The following is a 21,068-nucleotide window of genomic DNA, read 5'->3' on the forward strand; positions in this document are numbered from 1 at the left end:
GCGTATGGTCCTCAAGTAAAAGAATGCTTTTGCCCTAAACGAGAAAACAATGGGAGGAACTTTTAAAAATGGAATTTTGAAAGGGGATCTGAGGTTATGAAGCCTGCATATCACAGATAAGAAGTCAGAAGACAAATTTATAAAGCAGGCAACTTATCCTAAGGTTAATTATACAGTATTCAAGTAGGAAAACTGGAACCATTCAAGTTGAAAATGGCCAAATAGAAGAAACTAAAAGTACCACATAACATGCACACACAACAATAATGTTGTGCCGAACGATCTCCGAGGATCGAAAATATAAATAGATTTTTTACAGCCGCCACACGGCACAAATAACATTGGAAAAACTTGGAAGTTCTTTTTGAATAAATAAGTCGTTATTGGTAGATTCTGGTTTAAAATATAATCTTATTTATACTTTTGATAAATAAATTTTATGGTTATCATTTAAATAAATCTCATAGTGTTAAATTTATAAAGTCTAAAGTTGTATTTTCTTATATAAAAGTAACTTGAAAGTAGCGTCAAAACACCACCATCCTAGCCACTGGTTGGCAATTAGAGTTCAGAGAACCTGGGTAAAGTGCCGTTTTAAGATATCTATATGATCACGTATTGTCCGTATAATAATTTGGCAATTTTCAAGAGCACCACTGAGTGTTGGGCTCGATTCAACTTGAACCACTATTAATAAACCGGCACTATATCATAGTTAATGTATCACGATGATTATAAAAATATGAAAACAAATAAAAAGGCTATAAATTTGTAACACAATCTCTAATTTTGTTGAATTAGAAGCTTTCTAAAGATGCGTTCAAATGTATGTTTTTAAAGTAACATTTGCTGTTAAGTGCATTATTCAAATGGTTTTAGTCAAATTACTATTGCAGTAATGTTTGTTTAGCGAAGTGCCGAAAATAGGTTTCAAAATCATATAGCTTAGATTAGTATTCAAATATGTTTTGTAACTAAACTGAGATATTAATAAGGTTTGACATATGTTGTTGAAATTTCCTTTTCTTTACAGGGAATGGTTGGAAGTTGTAGTTCAAGGCCGTGCCAAGCGCACAAAATGTGCCATCAATCGGGTAAAAGTTCATACGTGTGTGAAGATATAAGTTTATTAAGTATGTTAACTTGTTCCTACTTGTTTATGTAGTAATTTATAGAGGATATTAAATGAGTGTAAATTCAATATGGCCAGCATAATATTATCTTATTCAACGAGTTCAATAAATTCAGTAATGAATTTACACGCATATAATATTCTTTTTGTCAAATAACCATCATAAGAACTGCTTACTGAGAAAATTATCCTTTTTTGTAAATGGAACGCTAATGTTAATGCGTCTTTACGCTATGTTGTATAACGCAAATGACGTCAATTCAGAATATATGCACGGCCGTGCAATACCGGTGTTAGTCGCAAAAGCAAGGGGTATGTGGTTATAAGTTTGTATGTCTTGCTGGTTTATTTTTATCTTGCCGTAAAATATCACCCCTACAAAACGCTTTCACAGTTCACCTTTTGGTGATCTGTTAAGATGAGAGTCCTCGAACCTCCTTTGGTAGAGCCCTCGACCAAAACAAAAAACTACAACTAAAGTGCACAGAGTTCTCATTTAAACACATCACATAAATTGTAAAAGAGCTAACGTTGGGGTGATAATGCACATAGAGGTGATAATGATGCACACACACTCATACACAAATACATATACGTATTAATCATATAGCATCTTGTTTATGTACAAATCTGCTGTTTAATTTCATCGTTTGTCTTTTTTTTTTCAAAATAAAATACCACACTATTGTTTGTTTGGTAATACTTTGCAATATTTGCTCCGATGTGGACAAAAAATACATTTAATGCCACACTTTGTCTAGAAGTTCACATAACTGTTACATCTGAGACAGTGAATATTAAGAATTAGAAATTGTTAAGTTAAAATATGTTTTTTTCTTTTTCCAGCTTGTAATATTGATCAGCAAATTGAAAATGGTAAAATACTGACTAATGCGCCGGACGAAAACAAGTTCCTTGATAAAGCAATGTTTCAGTGTGACAATGGATATATTGCAAGTCAACATGAGGTGAAATGTAAAGCTTCGGGTGAATGGCAGGCTGCAACGTGTACGGAAATGGAAAGATGTAACTTATTTATTTTGTTTTCTTGAGTATATCATATCTTAAGTTAAGTACTAATGGAAGGTGATTTTAGAATTATATATAAAAACAAGTTCATAGATTTGTTTTATTGTTTTAAGAGGTCCGAATGATTTCATTCAAGACAGTGTCTTGATCAAATCCCGCACGATAACTTTTTTCTGCTACACCATTATACCATCAGGGGAGGTGGCAGTCTTTTTTTTCTCCGAGTCGATAGACACAGAATTGGTTCTTGCTTTGAACACCTGTATTGCTGAAAATTCCCACAAAACTTCTAACAATTGATTTTGAGTAGTTGGATGTAAAGTCCTTTATGACTTGGGACTGTGTAACTGGAACTGGCGATATATGATGTCGCCTTCCAAAATATGATTTCCGCATTTTTTATTGTTTATATGAATGACATATAATGATAGTAACTACAAGTTATAGTGCGTTCTGATGTAATAAGTGAGTGTAACATTTCTTGTTCAAGGAAACAACGAAATTTGAGAAGAGGTTTGTAAGTAAAAAGTTTGGTCTGTCAGAGCATATAGCTCTAAATGATTGCCTTAATATAAATTGGAATTCTTAGACGACATATTTTCTGTCAGTTATGCTTAATCAGATATTGTCAACGACTTTTTAAATAGAGGTCTGTGATATTGTCAAGAAAAGCTTAATTGTGCATAAACTTCTACATAGTAGGACGGTATGAATTTTGACTTCACTCTTTTACCTCTAGAGAAATTGCTAAGCCGAAATATTTTTATAGAAATAAACAGAAATACGTTGGTTTAAATATGACTGTTTATTGAAAAGATTTGTACTGTGCTCCTCTTAGTTCACGGTACTAATTGCTTTGAAGCAAGTGAGAAAATGGAAAATGAAATTTAAGGTACCAAAATTGTCAAAAGCTGTAACAAATTTGGAATTTCTGCTGTATGACACGAGGAAGCAATATATTCAGTCAAAGCTAGATTTAATAGGCCAGACATAGACCATATGTCGGCCATTTTGAAAACGTTATGTAATCATTTACATCGCGATAAATGGTTGTACAATAATATTTTTCATGTTTGAGTTAAAATTTCTCTCAACTTTAAAGGGACTCCACTAAGGTTTAAAAGCCTAAAAACATAACATTAGAATTTCTTACATAAATGAGCCGGGGCACTTTAAACAGAAATATATGCAAAGATAGATGAGAAATATACTTTGAAATAAATTGAAAATCGTATTTATGTTTTTCTTAGCCCTATTTGAGTGAAAAGCGTTTAAACGCTTTTTATTTTGGGTCATATTTTCACAACTTGAATAATTATTTTGGAAAAACGAAGTGCACGAATGATCTGAAATTTTGAACATAGATTAGTGGTCTAAACCTACATCAAATGGTTCATTGATCAGGAAATAATATGTTCAGTCCTATCATGTCAAAAAACCTCAATGAAGTCCCTTTAAAAAATTAAAATTATCTTAACTTTGTAACTAAAAACATATTTTTTACAACAAACAATAACAGTTAGAAAATGATTGCAGACGTTTGTACAGATTTTATCGGCCCTTGTTGCTTTTTGCACAAATTCGTAAAATTTTGTTTTGTTTTACGTAAAAATTCTGGAAATTTAAAAATATTTTGCCCCCCCCACCACCCTCCAAAAAAAAAAAATTGTGATCAAGGTAATTGAAATAAATTGACAATTCTGATCAATTTTAACCGTGAAATAGGCTATGACGCGAAATTATTGATGTTGATGTATATAAGTTCGCCTCTTCATGCAATGATGTACAATGTATATAATAAGAAGTTTATTTTGAATTTCTTAGTAAGTGACTGCAAAGAAATTCTCGATAAGTACCCTACAGCAAGGAATGGGCTGTATGAGATAGAACTGTGGAAATCAGGACAGATTTTGACTGTAAACTGTGACATGGAAACTGCAGATGGTGGCTGGACGGTAACTATGACGACAAGTTTATATATATCAATATGAATCGTAACAATTTTGTTTCCAATCAAAATGTAATAAGTAATGATGTGCAGGATTGGAAAAGTAATAAGTATTTCATTGAAATAATAATTAGTGTCTAGACTGGAAAGGTAATTAATGTACAGGGTGAAATTGTTATTAGTTTTTAGAATGATATAGTTATTTGCGTCTATAGTAAAAAAATAATGAGTGTCAAGAGTGAAATAGTTATTAGTGTATAGAGTGAAATAGTAATAAATATCCAGCGTGAAATAGTTATCAATTTTAAATTTACAAAACGTATTTTTACAGAATAGTTTTGTGCAGAATAGCACTAATGTACATTTTCTCGAGAATAATAAGGTGCTTTATTACACCCGAATGACTCGACAACAAAGTAACTAAATGACGGCTCAAAGAAATGGTTATTACAGTAAAACAAGTTGTTGTCTTTGAAAGTCTTCGTATTGTAATTGATATCTTGCCTCCCGAATTTTATCAAAATATTTGTGAGCATGGTTTTAATTTATAAAATTAAATTTTGCTTATTGTATTTGAAGTAAAATGGTTTAAACATAACATTATATCTTAAACCTCATAACTTGTTTTAAAGCTATTTTGATATTGCCAGCATAATGCAATATTTTATTGAACTATTTGCAGGTATTTCATAGACGTATGGATGGATCTGTTGATTTTTATCGTAACTTTATAGCTTATGAAAATGGGTTTGGGAATGCTGAAGGAGAACTATGGCTCGGTATGTCAAATACTACAAAATTTAATTACACTATAACTACCGTAAAATATTTGAGGGTAAAATTTTGTTAGAAAATAAAAACTAATGAAATTTACATGTCACGCTAGTAAATCACTTTCTTACTTTGCCATTGTTTCTTTGACGATAAATATAGAGGCTTGTGTCACCAAACACAGAATGATAATTCATGAAATTTTTGATAAAAGCCTTGTCATAAATTTATGGCGTTGTCCAGTGTTTTTGTAAAGACGCATTATGCCCTAGAAATAAATAATTACTTTTGTTCATTACAAAGTCAAATATGTGTAAAAAGAAATGTTCTTTGACACAGATTTAAAGCAAGTTAGATACTAATCATTAATAGTTATTAGCGCTGGATGTGAGAAAAACTTAAATTAAGGAATCATAAGTGATATTTTGGCTTGCATTGTCATGACTGTAGTAAGTTTAAAAAAAAAAGATAGTCCAGCTGTAAAGCCATTGACTACTTTGTCGAAGATTTTAACAGGAAACCAATTTTGGCGACTTTCAAGCTTTACTGTTAGAAGAATACCTAGTTTGACAAATGTCTTAGGTATACAGAATATAAAAAAGAAATGTTTTAAATGTGTTAAATGTACATATTTATTTGACGAAATACAAAAGTCACCTTCAAAACGGTTATCAGATTGTCTTGCTCAAGAATGATTTAAAAAGTTAATAAATTCCAGAAAAGCAATGTAATGCTGGTTAAGGTATAATGTTGAAGCAGACGTATGAGCTAATTCATTTCTTTTATCTTAATTGAGAATCAATTATTATGGTTCGTTTACTTACTATGCTCTTCGTTTTGGCAATAGCGTTCCGCAGATTCGGCGTTACTTTTACGTTATTTGCACATTCCTGCGTTACTGGATATGCTTGGTGTTAAAAGTCAACTTAAGTGCATTGTTTCTTTGAAATCTTTTATGCCCCCGAAGGGTGGCATATTAATATCGAACCAACCGTCTGTCTGTCTGTCTGTCAGCCCGGGCTAACATCCAATGGTCTATCAGCTTCATTCCGTTCATAATTTTAGTTAAGAAAGGAGGAAATCCCTTAAACCGACCGGTTTATGCGGTGCATTTTACTGGTTTATGTGAGAAAATGCCACATAAAGATCAAAGAAAAAGCACATAAACCCCAAATGTTGGCATGTCTGTCCGTCCGTCAGTCAGCCCGACTTTATATATGTAGACAGTAGTGGTCGTGTCCACTCTGAAAACTTCAGTATGCATGAAAGGATTTTTCTTTCACATATGAAATTGATATAGATGTATGGTGCGTCGCGAACAAGACCTGGGTTTCTTTGACTAAAGTTAAGGTCACTCTGGGGGTTCAAACTTTGCCATTAGCTCTTGTTTGTAAATGCTTTCATATCAGTATGATATGTTTCTAAAGGAAATTAGCAACCAACATATCGATAAACTTTAATAAGACTTTTCACATATCACTTTATTAAACTATATTGTATTTGCTAATATTTATAAATAAAAACACCATTACCATAATATATTATGCTCTTTCACCACTCTTACACCCGATTGTGGATTATGTTTACATTACAATATAATAATTTCAGGAATACATTTGAAGGTTTTCATTTGTTCATTCATTCATTTATTCATTCATTCATTCATTCATTCATTCATTCATTCATTCATTCATTCATTCATTCATTCATTCATTCAATCAATCAATCATATGGCCATATCCTAGCGTTATTGAAGAAAGGAACCCTAAGGTGCCCTTCCATACATTATCTAAGGTTATATTGGGTAATGAATGGTTTTAGCGAAAGTCAAAAATATATAGTTTTTAGTTGTTCATTCTATGTCAGGGAAAATTCAAAATATAAAATTATCTGAAAGTCATTCCCGATTGTAAATGTTTGGTTTGCTATTTGCTAAATATCGCTTTGTTATATCAAATGCTTTAATCATAGACTCTGTTAAGAGATGTCTTTTTCCTCTGTGTTCGGAGATATCTCTTGATCATAATTAATAAGTTTTGCTGGTTGTGTTTACGCAGGTCTGAAGTATATTCAAGAATTAGCCGAACAAGGTACTTCAGAACTTTGTCTTGACATGACAAATGCGAAAAATGAAAGAGGAAGTGAGACTTATCAAGACTTTAAGTTAACGGATGGAACAAAATATACCCTCAATATTGGGTCACGTAACGCATTTCCAGGTAAAAAAGAATGAAAGTGAAATAATAAATTTGATCACCTCAGCAGTATGAAAGACACATTAAAAAACGAATTTATGAATTTAAATAATTGCTTTATTATTTTGTTCTTGAAGTAATTGTATTTGTAATTTACATCTTTAAAGAATTCAGCAATATCACGCAAGGGGTGTGGTAACAGTATATAAATAACACATGGGTTTGTGGGTAATAGTAAAATATCATCCTAAATGTTTTTTACAAGGGATGACTATTACTCACAAACCCATAATATGCTATTAATTTTATTACTCCGAAAAATATATGTAATGATCGGAAATTGTAAACTAAGTCAAAGTGAGGCTGATCGGAAATTGTTAACTAAGTCAAAATGAGGCTGAATCGAGAAAGAAGGGTGGCCATTTTATTTCATTTTATTCAGAAACTATGCCGCGTGACTAGATTTTATACTGATAGAACTTCTGTTACACTATAACAGTACAATTTCTTAGTCACGTGGTACACTTGCATTTATAGTATAAATAACTCCCAGCGACCTATAGGGAATTAGCATTACACAAAAATTGAAGGGTAATAATATAAAGATAAAATCTATTCAGGATATAAGGAGATATGTCATTATCAATATTAATACCCGGGTTCTAGAATATCTGTTGTAAAAAAACTTATTATCTATTGCAGATATGGACCAAGAATACAGCTTAAATTATCACAAAAATGGGCAATTTTCAACTTTTGACCGTGACCTTGATACAACCGGAAGTCGTAATTGTGCTAAAGCCCGGTACGGGGGCTGGTGGTTCAAGAACTGTGGTTACGTTAATCTCAACGGACGTTATGTGACACCAGGTACACTATGCAACATCGAAGGTGCAGAACCCAACCGATGTGGACATTTGCATAACGGATTTGATGGCAATTTAGGATTGAGAAAGTCATCAATGATGCTGAGAAGGACATAAACAATTTGATGTAAATAATTAAAATCAGATCTAAATTGAATGATCTGCTAAGCACGATCAGATATACAATTTCAACCGCTTATAACGAACTATTATCTGTTAATGAACTGAAGCACATACCAGCAGACAAATTTTAGAATGAATTAATTATATACCCCTTGTCCTTGTCTATGTTTTTAATGAACAACATTACGGTCTTAAAACTCGAAAGGTAACTTTAAATGAACAAAAAAATAACCTAGTCAAATTTAAGATTTAACAAAACGTGTTTCTATGTTAAGTAGTAAGTGTGAGGAAATGGACTGATCGAGGCTCTGTGAGATTTGTTTATTCTCTTACATAATATACTGTGTGTTCTCCATTTTCTTAATTACTGACAGTTGTGTTAATATTCATGCACAACAAGCATTGACTGAAGCACACTTACATTTTTACTTTTTGGGCACCTTTACTTCAAAGGCCCATTTCCATGTCACAACAGGACTTTTATCTTCCTTTCAGATGTTAAAAGCTTTATATGTTTAGTGTTCTGCTATATTGTCCAAAGTTACTCATTGGCTGATTACCTGAACCATATTTGGCTTGTGTTGCATTTTGGCAGTTTGTACAGTTTAAATGATGAATTGTTTTGTATGCAAGTCAAAGTAGTTTAAATTTTGCTACCTTTATGACATACAGTGTTACTTTTGTTCAGGTAATATGCATATAAAATTATCTAAAACTATTAATTAATCATTATAAAATTCCTGGTTTCCTTTTCTAACGAAATAAATATCTATCAATTCCTGAGGCAAAGTATGCCTATTATGAAAAGTAAGTAGGTAAGAAACACGTTCCCATGAATTAAACGGTCTTTTTATATACTGGTATATGTTCACAGATATTTAAACATCACTTTTGACAATTGACATTAGAAAAAAAAGAAACATGCATGGTTATATTTTTTTTTCTTACCAATCATTATGAATTCTTTGTTACATTGTTCATTGTTTGTCAATTAAGAAATTTCTGTTACGTGTAATATATTATTCTTAGTAGGATTGTATGAACAAATAAAGGGGCGTCCGTGGCCGATTCGTTAAGGTCGTTGACTTCAAGCCTCTCACCGCTGTGGGTTCGAATCCCGACAGGGACTTTGGATTCGATTCTTTAATGTGAGGAAGCTATCTAGCTTGCTTACGGAACGTCGGTGGTTCTCCTCAGGTGCTCGTTCGTGCCTGAAATAATGGCCGGAAGGGCATGCGCCAGTAGAGCTTGAACATCGCCAAATGCCCTATTCTGTGTCGGTGTGACTTAAACATAATCAAAGAAACAAACAAACATAAACATTATGATATGAATGTCGCAAACTTTCAAAATTCATGCATTGTTGATATACATGTACATTGTTGTTTCTATCAAACTAACACCTCTTCATCGTAGTCCTATTCTACATGATTGTTTAAAATCAATTTGTATGTGGTATTAATCAGAAAATCAAATCCAACTTATAATGCTGTATGACTCTAGATGAGCCAAAATATTTTGAGAAAACAAAATTTGAAGAAACGTACTTAGATTTTAAGAAAATATAAGATTCTTGTAAGATTCAAGTAATATTGTATATCTTTTATTTACGACTGGTTTGCAGTATTTTCCTCGTGGCACAGTAGGGACTATTTTTGCGTGTTGTTACCAATTTTTTTTTTTGTAATTTACGTGGAATATATGACTGCTATTTGCATTTTTTTCTGTGTTCACTTCACAAAATATTACTTTAAAATACATGTACACTTTCAACAGTTTTATTAGAATAAGCATGAATCTTTAGGTATGTTGCTTTAATACACCATAATTACGCTATTAAACAATAGGATTTTTCCTATAAAAGTCAGTCTCTATAAAAAGGATAAGACAGTAAACGTTTTGAGTTTATTATATTTAACAGTTCAAAACACGAATGTATCTGTACGTTTGCATGATTTTTTTATTTTGTAGAAGTCTCCCTCCATCCATCAGTCCTGCCGTCCCATTTTTGTAACAGTTGGGTAGATTGAAAAAGTTCAGGATTGCAGTTCGCAAGAATGAATTATACCTTTCACTTTTTAGCTATTGCCCTTTGATAGTTTCAATGTTAATTAGTATTGTATTATTATTTTTTATTATTATTATTATCATTATTATTATTATTGTTATTATTATTATTATTATTCATTTTGAGAGTAGATATAATCTTGAACCTTCATAGATTTATATATAACACATTAAGGAGAACTGTACATAATGCACAGCAGTGTATAACTCTATCCATCTTAATGTTCGAGTGATTACTCTTTGTTATTGTATGCTAAATTCTTTATTCCGGTGTAATTTTGTTGCCATTAATGCTTCCGAGGGATCACTTTTTAAGAATATGTCTGCAGCTTTTTTAAAGCATTTTATCAAATATTATTTCTTTAATATTTATGTTTCTCTACAAAATCACTTAAATTACTTTGAGGTTAGGGTTAAGTCTAGAGGGAAATGGGTAAAAATTTTGCTGCGGAGGTACTCCCTATTCTATAGTTCTCCCTATTTTTATTGACTTCATGATATAAAAACAGCGATGACTTTAAATGAAATTCCAAAAGCTGTTAAACTATTGGAAATAGATAACAATTATAGTGGTACAGAAGTAGTTATTTTATGATTATATATATCACAGTGATTGATAATAGAATAGAAACGTTTTTATAAAAGATATATTATCACGTATGATACTTAATTTGCTTTCCAAAAAGGGTGTATGCCAGTTTTATTCTCCAGTCTTTAATTCCAAAAGATAGTAATCAAAATATACAATTATAATTATGTTGTTTTGTGTTGATTAGTGTATTAATTGGTAGAATTGTATTCAAAGTACAAAGTTAAGAATTTGTACACATGTGAGCCAACATGTCAATAGTGTATTTAGTTATGTTCTAGTTATTCAGATGCTTTTAATTCTGACATGTGCCCTCGTCATGGAGAGATAACCTGTCCCATTTTTATTCTATTTATTTGTTAAAAATTTGTTACATGAAAATCCTGAAACAAGTTTTAGGGCTTCAAAGTTGTCTTGTAACCCGCCCCGTACATACAATCAATGTTGTTATATTTTCATCCAATGGATTGTTCTGCGTTCATCGTTTGTTGTCCCCTTTCACGTCCCGCCCACATTTCTCATTTATTCTATGACCAATGTTAGAAATGCACTTGGCGGGGATTTATTTTATTTTCACTGTTGTGTCATATAGGAATATTATGGGGCTAGAAATGATATTTGGCGCGCCTAAAGCATGTATAAACTCCCTAGTGGTATATCAACAACTGACCGATCTAAGGCGGTACCCCTTGTGTTCTTTCACATGTTTCATGCATCTGTATTGTTACTTTTTGAATGTTTGCATGTTTTGTCCACCCCATTTTTGACCCCCTTTTCATCTTTATAACCCTTACCCTCGTAATTCCCATATGGATCCATTTTAGTTTCTTTTATTTCACGCATCACGTGTTCGTCTCCTTTCACCGCCCTTATGTCACTCCTGGGTCTTTCTAGTTATCCTGCTGTGGTAGCTTGAATGTGTGTTGTTTGTTTGGTTTTTTTTTTTTTTTTTTTTTTTGGGGGGGGGACGGCGTCATTTTGAACGTTGCCTTTGCTTTGTTGATCTTTATTTTCGTCTTTTACCTTTGATAGCGTTATTATAATTGCATTACTTTTTGCTGATGATGTTGCGATCGTAGGCAAGCCACCATTAGAATTTCAAAATAACCTAATTTTGTAATACTTTGGGACTCCTAAAACTAAAATAATCCGTACGTGGAGGACTTCTTCGTTGCGATGGCTAAATCTTAGATGTTGTAAACGATTTTAATTTATTGATGTATGCTTTTGTTACTTTACAGTAACTTCACACTTGATCAGGAGCATTAGAAAAGAAAGCCTTAAAAGCTCCTAATTTTTCTTTAAAACATTATGGTTTTCTTTCATTAAAAACCATAATATTATAACATTCATTTGGTCTTTTAATGGCTGTATTATATGGATCTGAAGTTTGAGGTTATACAAAGTCTAAGGAATTAAAAATTTTGAAAACTTATTATATGTAATAAAGAATACTTGTTTCGCTGCTGTATAACGAATAAGAAAGATATCCGTTTTACAAGTCAGTCTCGTTGTGTCAGAATCATAAAATTCTGTTGCCAGTTGAAAAATTCAGTTGATTTCAATATAAATACAGTGTATTGATAGTGTAACTAATTGTAAAAGATTGTAAAAATGGTTGTCAAATGTGAAAAAGTCCTTTTAAAATAAAACAGGAATGTTTGTCACATTTAACATTCATTTTTTATCTTTTGTTAAAAACTATACAAACATTTGCGTATTAATGATCAGTTTAAAACAACAAAGATTTGATCTTCCAACAAATAATTTAAAAAATGAATGCCGCATTTACATTAATAATGTGTAATAAAGCGTTAGGATAATTCATTTTATGCATACAGTATGTACCTTTTAACAACAACCATAATATTCCTCGTGAAGAGGGATATTGTCAGTGCTGTAACACTTTAGAGAATGAGTATCATCGTTTTTATTTATATTTTCAAAAGTGATAATTGTAATAGACCATTTTTAAGAATTGAATTACTTTGTATTCGTAATAGATATATTTTAATCAGTGTAAAAAAATATGTAAAGGCAACTTTGAAACTAAAAATATCATCTAAAACCTCAATTGTAGTTTGTCCTCATAGAAAATGTGTACCTTTTTATTATGAGCTTTATATTTATTATATATATGTGTATTCGTTGTTTTTCAACAAGATGATGTACATTTATGTTAGCATGAAAAATAAACTAAATTATTGGGAAAAAATAAAAAAATTAAAATATTGTTTTTTATTGAATAGTTATAGAACGATAACTTAACAAACATGTTTTTAACTTGCATCGGCCTGTTTTAAAGCAATGAATACAATTTTGTTTTCTATTTGCTTCTTTTCTGAAATAAACCTGTGATAAATTTGTGTCTTTGTGCTTATTTGTTTGTCAAGTATATATTGTCTCTGGTACTGAACGTTGATTTATAAACCTTTTATATAATACTGCCAAAAATAATCATCCTGATTATAAATTTGATAAAAGAAGAAGATACGAACCCTGAACATAACTTGCATTGGAGCCATGTTCTGAGTAAAACGATCATAATTAAAGAGGATATAAATGTCAAAGGATTAGAAACTGTGCAGCCTGACCGTAACTGTAACCCGGGAAGCTAGAAATACCATACCGTGGCTATTACGACTAAGCTGTCCACTTACACATTTCTTCCCTTGATAAGTTTACAGTCAAAGCCCGGGACATTAAGTATATGTTAGTGTTCATACGTGCTGTTCTATAGAAATACGAAACTTCGAAACGGGGGAGATAGCGACCGGAGAATGTTTCTAATTCCTGTAGAACAGCTACGGACGAATACTTACATAATTATAGTGTCAAACTTTATTTGGCTTCACTAATATCTACTTTATTACGTCACTACCAGTCCACTTTATTAATCAATTACCTGAATGGTGGGTTAAAATTTGACCTTATAAATCTGCATGATTTACGTCACTTTGCGCGCGAAGACGCATGTACCCCTTGTGTTCAGTTGGAAAATATGAAGGACGGCATATGGCTGATTGCTCGTTATTGAATTTTTTGTTTTCGGAAAACATTTTTGATGAGTTGGATAATTGTGACCTTAAATGATTTATATCAAAGTAGCTAATATCTTATATGATTTATACTTGTATCCACTAAATGTTAACACGAGGTCACGTCATATATTTTCAGAAAAAAAACATAATATATACTTTCACTTTCTGTCTACCGAAAAAAGTGAATAGGCACACGTGACTTTCCTCTAAGTTACATTCGAAATACAGAAATATTAATTGACATTTTGTATTGGGTTTTATTTTAACACAATCAGTATCTTTTTCGCAAAGAAGTCGATTTAAATCTGAACTGCATGTATATCCTTTATCAATAATGCAAAAATAATGTCGATTGACCTTCTGACGTCATTTAACTAAGTTAATATTCAAAAGCGGACCACGAAAGCGCATGTGCAAATTTTTGCAAAAAACTATTTTAACAAACGCGATTCTATGAAGCACTATGAAAAATAGAAGGCGACTATGAACAGAATTTTATACAGTATCGACTTTTGTTCTTCTATGAAAATTAACACTCAGTAGTTTGCGAATGATGAGCTGCCCGAAAATATACTTATATTTTGAAGAAGTGGGACTGGAAAATGTTCTCTAATCAATACAATATACAAAGTGTTAACAGGAAAATGGATATGAAGATGACCAGGTGGATAAAGATACATTGATATTCTTACAAAAACATGTTCAGCATATCACAAGGCAGGAGATAAATGATGACAATTCTCCCGGACTGCAAACTAGACTTCATCTCAAATTCCTATATCTCAAGCAAAAATGTCGCAGTCTTTTAGTAAATTTTCATCATGCATTTATATTTCTGACGATTGTTGTTATGGTGATAGCAGTTTTGTTTCATTTAGTGACCAACAAAATTCTAAAAATAACGCCAATCTTGAAGAAAAAAGACAAAACACTTGACAGATTTATAATATGTATTTTCTATAACTGACATATATGCCTAATTCTGTGTTGATATCTGATAAATAAAAATCCAAAATTTAAATTTGCAAAAACAAAAACACCTTATTATGTGAAAGTCAAGACGGAATATCTATCTATATTACAAAACATTGCGTTTAATCATAATTAGTACCGAGTTATTGCTATATCTTAATAAAGAAACATATATTATGGGGAATTTAACAATAACATTCTTTGCATTTGAGGATACCTAGATATTTATCGATATTAAAAATCCTTATTAACTGAAGTTTGGCATAGCTTTAAAGGCGCATTATGCCTTAATAATAAATAGATATTCAATGATCTAGAACGAAAGGAAAAACTTTATGAAAATTTGATATGTTTGATAGTTTTAATGCATTTTATATGTCTGTCACATGAACAAATAACGCTGAATGAGAACTATTTTGTCATAAAGATAATGAAATGAAAATAAAATGAAATGAAAACAAAGTACTTTTCAAATTCAATACAATATATTTCATCGCTTAAATTATGGTAATTGAAAACAGAAGCAAAAGATGGTCCAGGTAATTGGTCATTGAAGTATATAGCAGCACATCAAACATAAAAGCTTTTGAGAAATAAAAACAAAAGCATTTCTGGGACATAATGGCCTTTAAATAGAACACACACGACTATAAAAAAAAGAGTTTGAATTAACTATTTCAAACCAACTATATTTATTATAAATTTATGTTACATTGTATGTACTTGCTGTTATTGTTTGTCCAGCTCTTCGGATTTTCTGCATATAATTTATTTTGGGACATTATATGATAAGGTTAACAATATCATTGCTCTCACATGGAAATGAAAATGAGATGAAACAAAAAAGAATTTCTATTGCAATTAGTTTTATCCAACACGCTTTTTTATCGGAATATGTACACGCAAGTAAACATGAAAGCAAGATATTGACACATTTGAAAAGAAAAGGAAATAAAATAACCTAATAGTTATTGGATTTTCATGAGCAAGAAATTGTACGCGAACTGATCCAAGAGTGTTTCATGAAATTTCCGACACAATCGTCTAAACTTACTTTCCTCCTATGCTCAATTTTTTCTTCATAATTTATCTTTAAATTTTAACATTTTTGACAATCTGTGCAATTAATTATTGTAATACTGGTGTATCAGCTAGAACGCCATTGGATTATGGCATTCGATCAATAAATGTTGTAACAGAAAAAATACGTGGTCACGAAGTCAGTTTGCTACACAGTAAAATTTAAATTGTAAAGAACCGATACACGTCAGCGTGTAAGGATTTCATGATATTGTAAACGTTTTTACTTTACAACCCCTAAATATGAGGTTAAGGTAAGAAATTTTAAGGTAATTAATCATCAATAATTCTATCATTAATTACAAATAAAAGAATATCAACACAATACTTAGGATTTTAAGCTATTATTGCAATTCATTTGGCCTAAAAATTAGTTGCGAAAAGGGAATACCCTAAAACTTCCGAAATTCCGTTGGAAACCTTCAATTTGACGCGACACAAAAATGTCATGATACTTGCCTGTCGGGTGCAAGCTCTACCTTCAAGGTCATCAGACAACGCTTTTATCAAAATATGAGATTAACGTATGTATGGACATAAAAAATGCGCTCTGTACATGTATAGACCATAAGGTTATTTGGTGGTAGAAATGGAGCACTTTAAAAGAATAGAGTTTATGTAGTGTTATCTTAAGGTTAACAGTCAAGAAGTTATGCAAAGATAATAAAAGAAAATGGATAAAATTCTGAAGAACCAGTTCCTGGTAGCGCTTACTCGTCAAATACTGATGAGTCTTATGCTGATGATAATGATGATGATAATGATAATGATAATGATGATTATGATGATGACTGACATCAGTTTAATGATGATCAGGACTTAGAGAGTAACAATATGAGCGTAAAGAGAAAATCTTTCTTTATTGGGCCTACTGGTAAGCGACAAAAAGAAAAGCAAGAGGAAAAACATAGAAGCCACCACATATGGGATAGAAGATTTATGAAACAATTTAGCCAGTCTCGTATAGAACAATTTAAAGAAAGGTTAAACAATTACACGGGTAAAAACTACTCTTTTTAACGAAGCTTATGCATGGCGCTAGGGACAAGTTTCCATACCTGAGAAATAAATTAAGAAAGAATTATGCCGAGTTTTTTTATTGACAATAACGTATTGCAGGAGGACCCTAGTCAATAACAAATCCTCCAGACGGTAAAGACATTAACACGACATACGTATAAGAGAGTCTATTCAACAAATGATAAAACTAAGAAAAGACTTGAACTTTCCTTAATAATATCTCCCTTTCCCATTGTTATAATACCCATTTACAAATCTGACTAACACTACACCTTTGTCCTGTCGTTTCTAATTCCGTATGTTATAGAACGCATATAATGATATTAATCATATTTCACACTACTTGACTACGTAGTATCTTCGTATATACAATGAAACAAAACAGACAATAAATTACCTAATGGCATTCAAACTTTAATAAAAAATAGCCACCATGCATGCGCAGCAAGTGGCGTCCCCTATATTACCGTTACATAAAACCTAAGTCATCTATTTGGATTCAATGAATAAATAAATCAATCAATGTATCAATCAATAAGAATTTATAATGCTGTCAAAAAAAATAAATGAACAAATTCATAAACGATTGAACAATTGAACGAAAGAATGAACACATAAATGAACAAGTGAACTAACGAATGACATATCAAACACCGTTTACATGTGATTTTAGATTTTTAGTTCATAAACAAAAAGGAAAACAAATAAATGTCAATAAATTAAAAACAAGACCTACCCTTTGCACCTTAGTTATAAGTTACTTATAACTATTTTAGAATGATAAGAACTATTCTTAGCATTCTATTTTAGAATGGCCAATGAGATTCCCTGATTTCATATTGTAATTTTATAATGACAACTGAAAACTTTTCTTATATTCAGTTCTTTCCTGTAAATTTTACAGGAAGTCAAACTGAAAAATAGTTGGACGTCGAGAAACCCTACTTGGGTTTTGTTAATTTACGAAGAAACCTTACAGTTAGTTAACAACCATTTTCGATGTTTTTTCTCTCTTTTTACTTACCCATTTGCACCTGATACTTTTGGATTTTCTTGAATCTGATTATTATAAGTGACATGAGGAAGTGTCCGTATTTTTTATGTTAAGCCTTAAATCGGTGTTCGAAGTCAACAATTGAGACATTTTTGAAGAATTGGGACTTTGTTGGACAATATAAGTTTTACCGGAGGTCTTTGACCAGAATTAATTTTTTCCTAGTTATAAAAATTACAATTCCTCAATGAATGATCATCTTTTTAAACTAATTTATTTTTTGCGCTTTATTCGCTCGCAAGCGGAAAATTTAGCGGACCATGGAGCATACGTCGTGAACTTGGAATCGATTTCTTTTAATATTAAAGTCTCTGTTACATTTGACTTAAACATTTAGAACTATTTCTGAATATATTTCTTTTGGCATATAACTGTGTGCGGCATGAACTCGAGACGTTCTTAGCACATTTTTTATTTCGACTGAAATCTAAAAAAGAAATGCATATGAACATTGAAAACATGATTTATATGATAGCGCTTCATCTGTACATTCAAATGTCTGATATTTTAACATCTATCAGGCTCGGCATGAAAAAAAGCCTTTCCTGATAAATTTTGAAATATCAGAAACAAGCATTGTATTCTGTATTTAGATAATAATGGAAAAAGATTCCTACTGATAAATGAAATGTTAAAATTTCACTTACGAAACATTACCGTATATACAGACTGGTCGGCTAAAATTATAACAGTACTCTTAAATAAATCATTTCAGGGGCGGTTAAGGCAGTAATAGCTTAATGCGATGAGTAATTTAAGTTACTCCCCTTAAATCTCAAAATTTGATGTCTAAGAAGGATAACGTTAAATATTAAATGATTACAATGCAAATATATAACTTACAATTTACTTTCACTGCATCTTCTTCAGTAGTGAATGCCATCTCTTCAGGGAGTGTTACGTCATCGTTTTTACTATATATTCTAATAGATGTAAAGCCACCATCTTGAAATGAAATCAGGGAAAAATCAGAATCAACAAGGCTTGACCTTATCGCTCACTTTTATCATAATCACATCAAATGTATTATTATCCGATATATCTGACCTTGTTTGAATATGTTTTCCTCTACAATATGATATAATAACAGACAGATATATATGATGTATTTTTATTCTCATTCCAGGTAATATTAATTTTATTATTCAGAGTATAAAACAGTTTAAACCGTATCGGGGCTCAAGCTTTAAAAAGTCACGTAAATAAATCAACTTCAAATTGAACCATACTCTTAAAATAGGTCATGTTTGTGCAAAACAGTCTAATCATGTATTGTCTGCTTTATGAACCATACCTGTCTATTACAGTCCGCGGTTATCTGTCGCGAGTACGTTATTTAAGCGTTTGCCGATGTGATTTTTTTTGCATACTAAACTCCAATTATAAATCTAAAAAAAAACTTTTGACAAATGATTATCTTCTTAATAAGAGAACGAGATCTTATTTTAACTGGATATGTGATCACATTTACATTCATTTACTTGAATGAATGAATAAGAATTGAATATCAATGGGACCTGGGTAACAAATGAGGCGAAAAAAGCTGTACAAAAAGGTTATCGAATCGAAACAATATATGAGGTGTGGCATTTTTAATCAAATTTCTAAGTATGATCCACATAGTGGGACTGGTGGTTTATTCACAGAACACGTAAATACTTCCTTGAAGCTAAAACAAGAGGCGTCTGGGTGGCCTGAATGGTGTGTCGCGGAAGAAGATAAGAAAAAATACAATAACCTTTATTACGCAAAAGAGGGTATACATTTAGAATATGATAAAATAAAAAAGAATCCGGGATTAGGGGCGTTAGCTAAGCTAATGCTGAAATCCTTCTGGTGTAAATTTGGGCAAAGGTCAAACATGCCACAGGTTGATCTGGTGGACGACCCGCCACGCCAGTTTACTTTGAAAAGCTGACATCTGACCGTGAAGAAGTGACTTGCGTTAAAAACAGAAGAATTTGTTGAAATGCGATGGAAAATGGAACAGGACTTTTTGGATTGTAACAGCAAAATCAATGTGGTCATTGCTGCATATACCACCGCGCAAGCAAGACTAAAGTTGTATTCATATCATGAATTGTAAGTTTCTAGAGCAATGTATGCTGATACAGACTCAATAATCTTCAACACCACACAAACCGAAGCCCCTTTTGGGTGACTTTTTAGGAGACTTGACAGATGAAGTTCCAAACAATAAAATATTGACGTTTGTGACAGGGGGGGGGGGGGCCTTTAACGTACGCCTACATATTACAAAATCCAGACATGGACGGAAACTGTACGACTTGCAAAATTAGAGGCATTACTCTTAACTGTAAAAATAGATTGAATGTAAATTTTGACGTTCTTACAAACATTGTAACAAAACGCCGAAATGCCAGGGCAACGGTGGTAGATGCCCACAAAATCTCAAGAGTAAGAGATACTGCACAAAAAAAGACTAAGTGCGAAAGAAAGGACTATAGGTTTGTCTTTGACAAGCGTGCTATTTCAGACAAAACGTATCTAACATACTCGTATGGATATTAGACTTCAGGTCTTCCTAAAGTACACCAGAAGTTATCAAATACTTATCATGATGCTGTACAGTTTACACTACAATCTTATATGTTTATTTAAGACAATGTACATTTTATCACAATAATTATATTGTTTTGATTGACTGTTATTTCAATGCTGTTTAAATGATATTTTATGTTGTACGTACTTTAAATTCTTTGCTACTTGAAATATGACAGTTTAAAACAATTATAGATTTAACATGAAATAAAGAATAGTTTCTTAAACCTATACTGTTTTTGTTGTCTGTGTTTTATTTTGAAGCCCATATCTCACATACGACTGCACTAGATATAATCCCTGCGCCGGTAACGATATTACAAATCACAACATTAAAACGCTAAACAGTTGATTATGCACTTTGAGGGACCGTGAGCGTAATCATGTGTTTATTTACATTCCTGTTCAATGGCCCACAACTTAAAGCAGAGGATTTTAATACAATGAATATCAACATGATAGTCGATAAGGTCACACCCGGTTGAGTCTGATTTTTCCCTCATTCCAAGATGGCGGCTTTACATAGAATATATAGTAAAAACGATAACGTAATACTCCCTGAAGAGATGGCCTTCACTACTTTCTTCATCGGTACTCTCCACCGTGAATTGTCTGTCAG

General features: G+C 31.8%; 1 protein-coding gene across 1 annotated transcript; it reads left to right on the forward strand.

Annotated features, from left to right (window-relative positions):
- Positions 1–1,005: 1,005 nt before the first annotated feature.
- LOC132714975 (uncharacterized) lies at positions 1,006–4,152 on the forward strand. The gene is made up of 3 exons (XM_060697923.1): positions 1,006–1,133; positions 1,979–2,158; positions 3,986–4,152. Exons 1-3 carry the CDS (start codon positions 1,037–1,039, stop codon positions 4,150–4,152), a joined length of 444 nt encoding a protein of 147 aa, XP_060553906.1. The 5' UTR covers positions 1,006–1,036.
- Positions 4,153–21,068: the final 16,916 nt, after the last annotated feature.

This window comes from Ruditapes philippinarum, unplaced genomic scaffold, assembly GCF_026571515.1.
Source record: "Ruditapes philippinarum isolate M1 unplaced genomic scaffold, ASM2657151v2 ctg1694_1_1_1_1, whole genome shotgun sequence".
Lineage (NCBI taxonomy): Eukaryota > Metazoa > Mollusca > Bivalvia > Venerida > Veneridae > Ruditapes > Ruditapes philippinarum.

What these genes read in the sequence shown, in the direction of transcription:
- LOC132714975 (XM_060697923.1), top strand. Translation starts at nt 1,037, where the DNA reads ATGGTTGGAAGTTGTAGTTCAAGGCCGTGCCAAGCGCACAAAATGTGC. An exon ending in TGAAGATATAAGTTTATTAA is followed by an intron (nt 1,134 to 1,978) that starts GTATGTTAACTT and finishes TTCTTTTTCCAG; the next exon opens with CTTGTAATATTGATCAGCAA. An exon ending in GTGTACGGAAATGGAAAGAT is followed by an intron (nt 2,159 to 3,985) that starts GTAACTTATTTA and finishes TGAATTTCTTAG; the next exon opens with TAAGTGACTGCAAAGAAATT.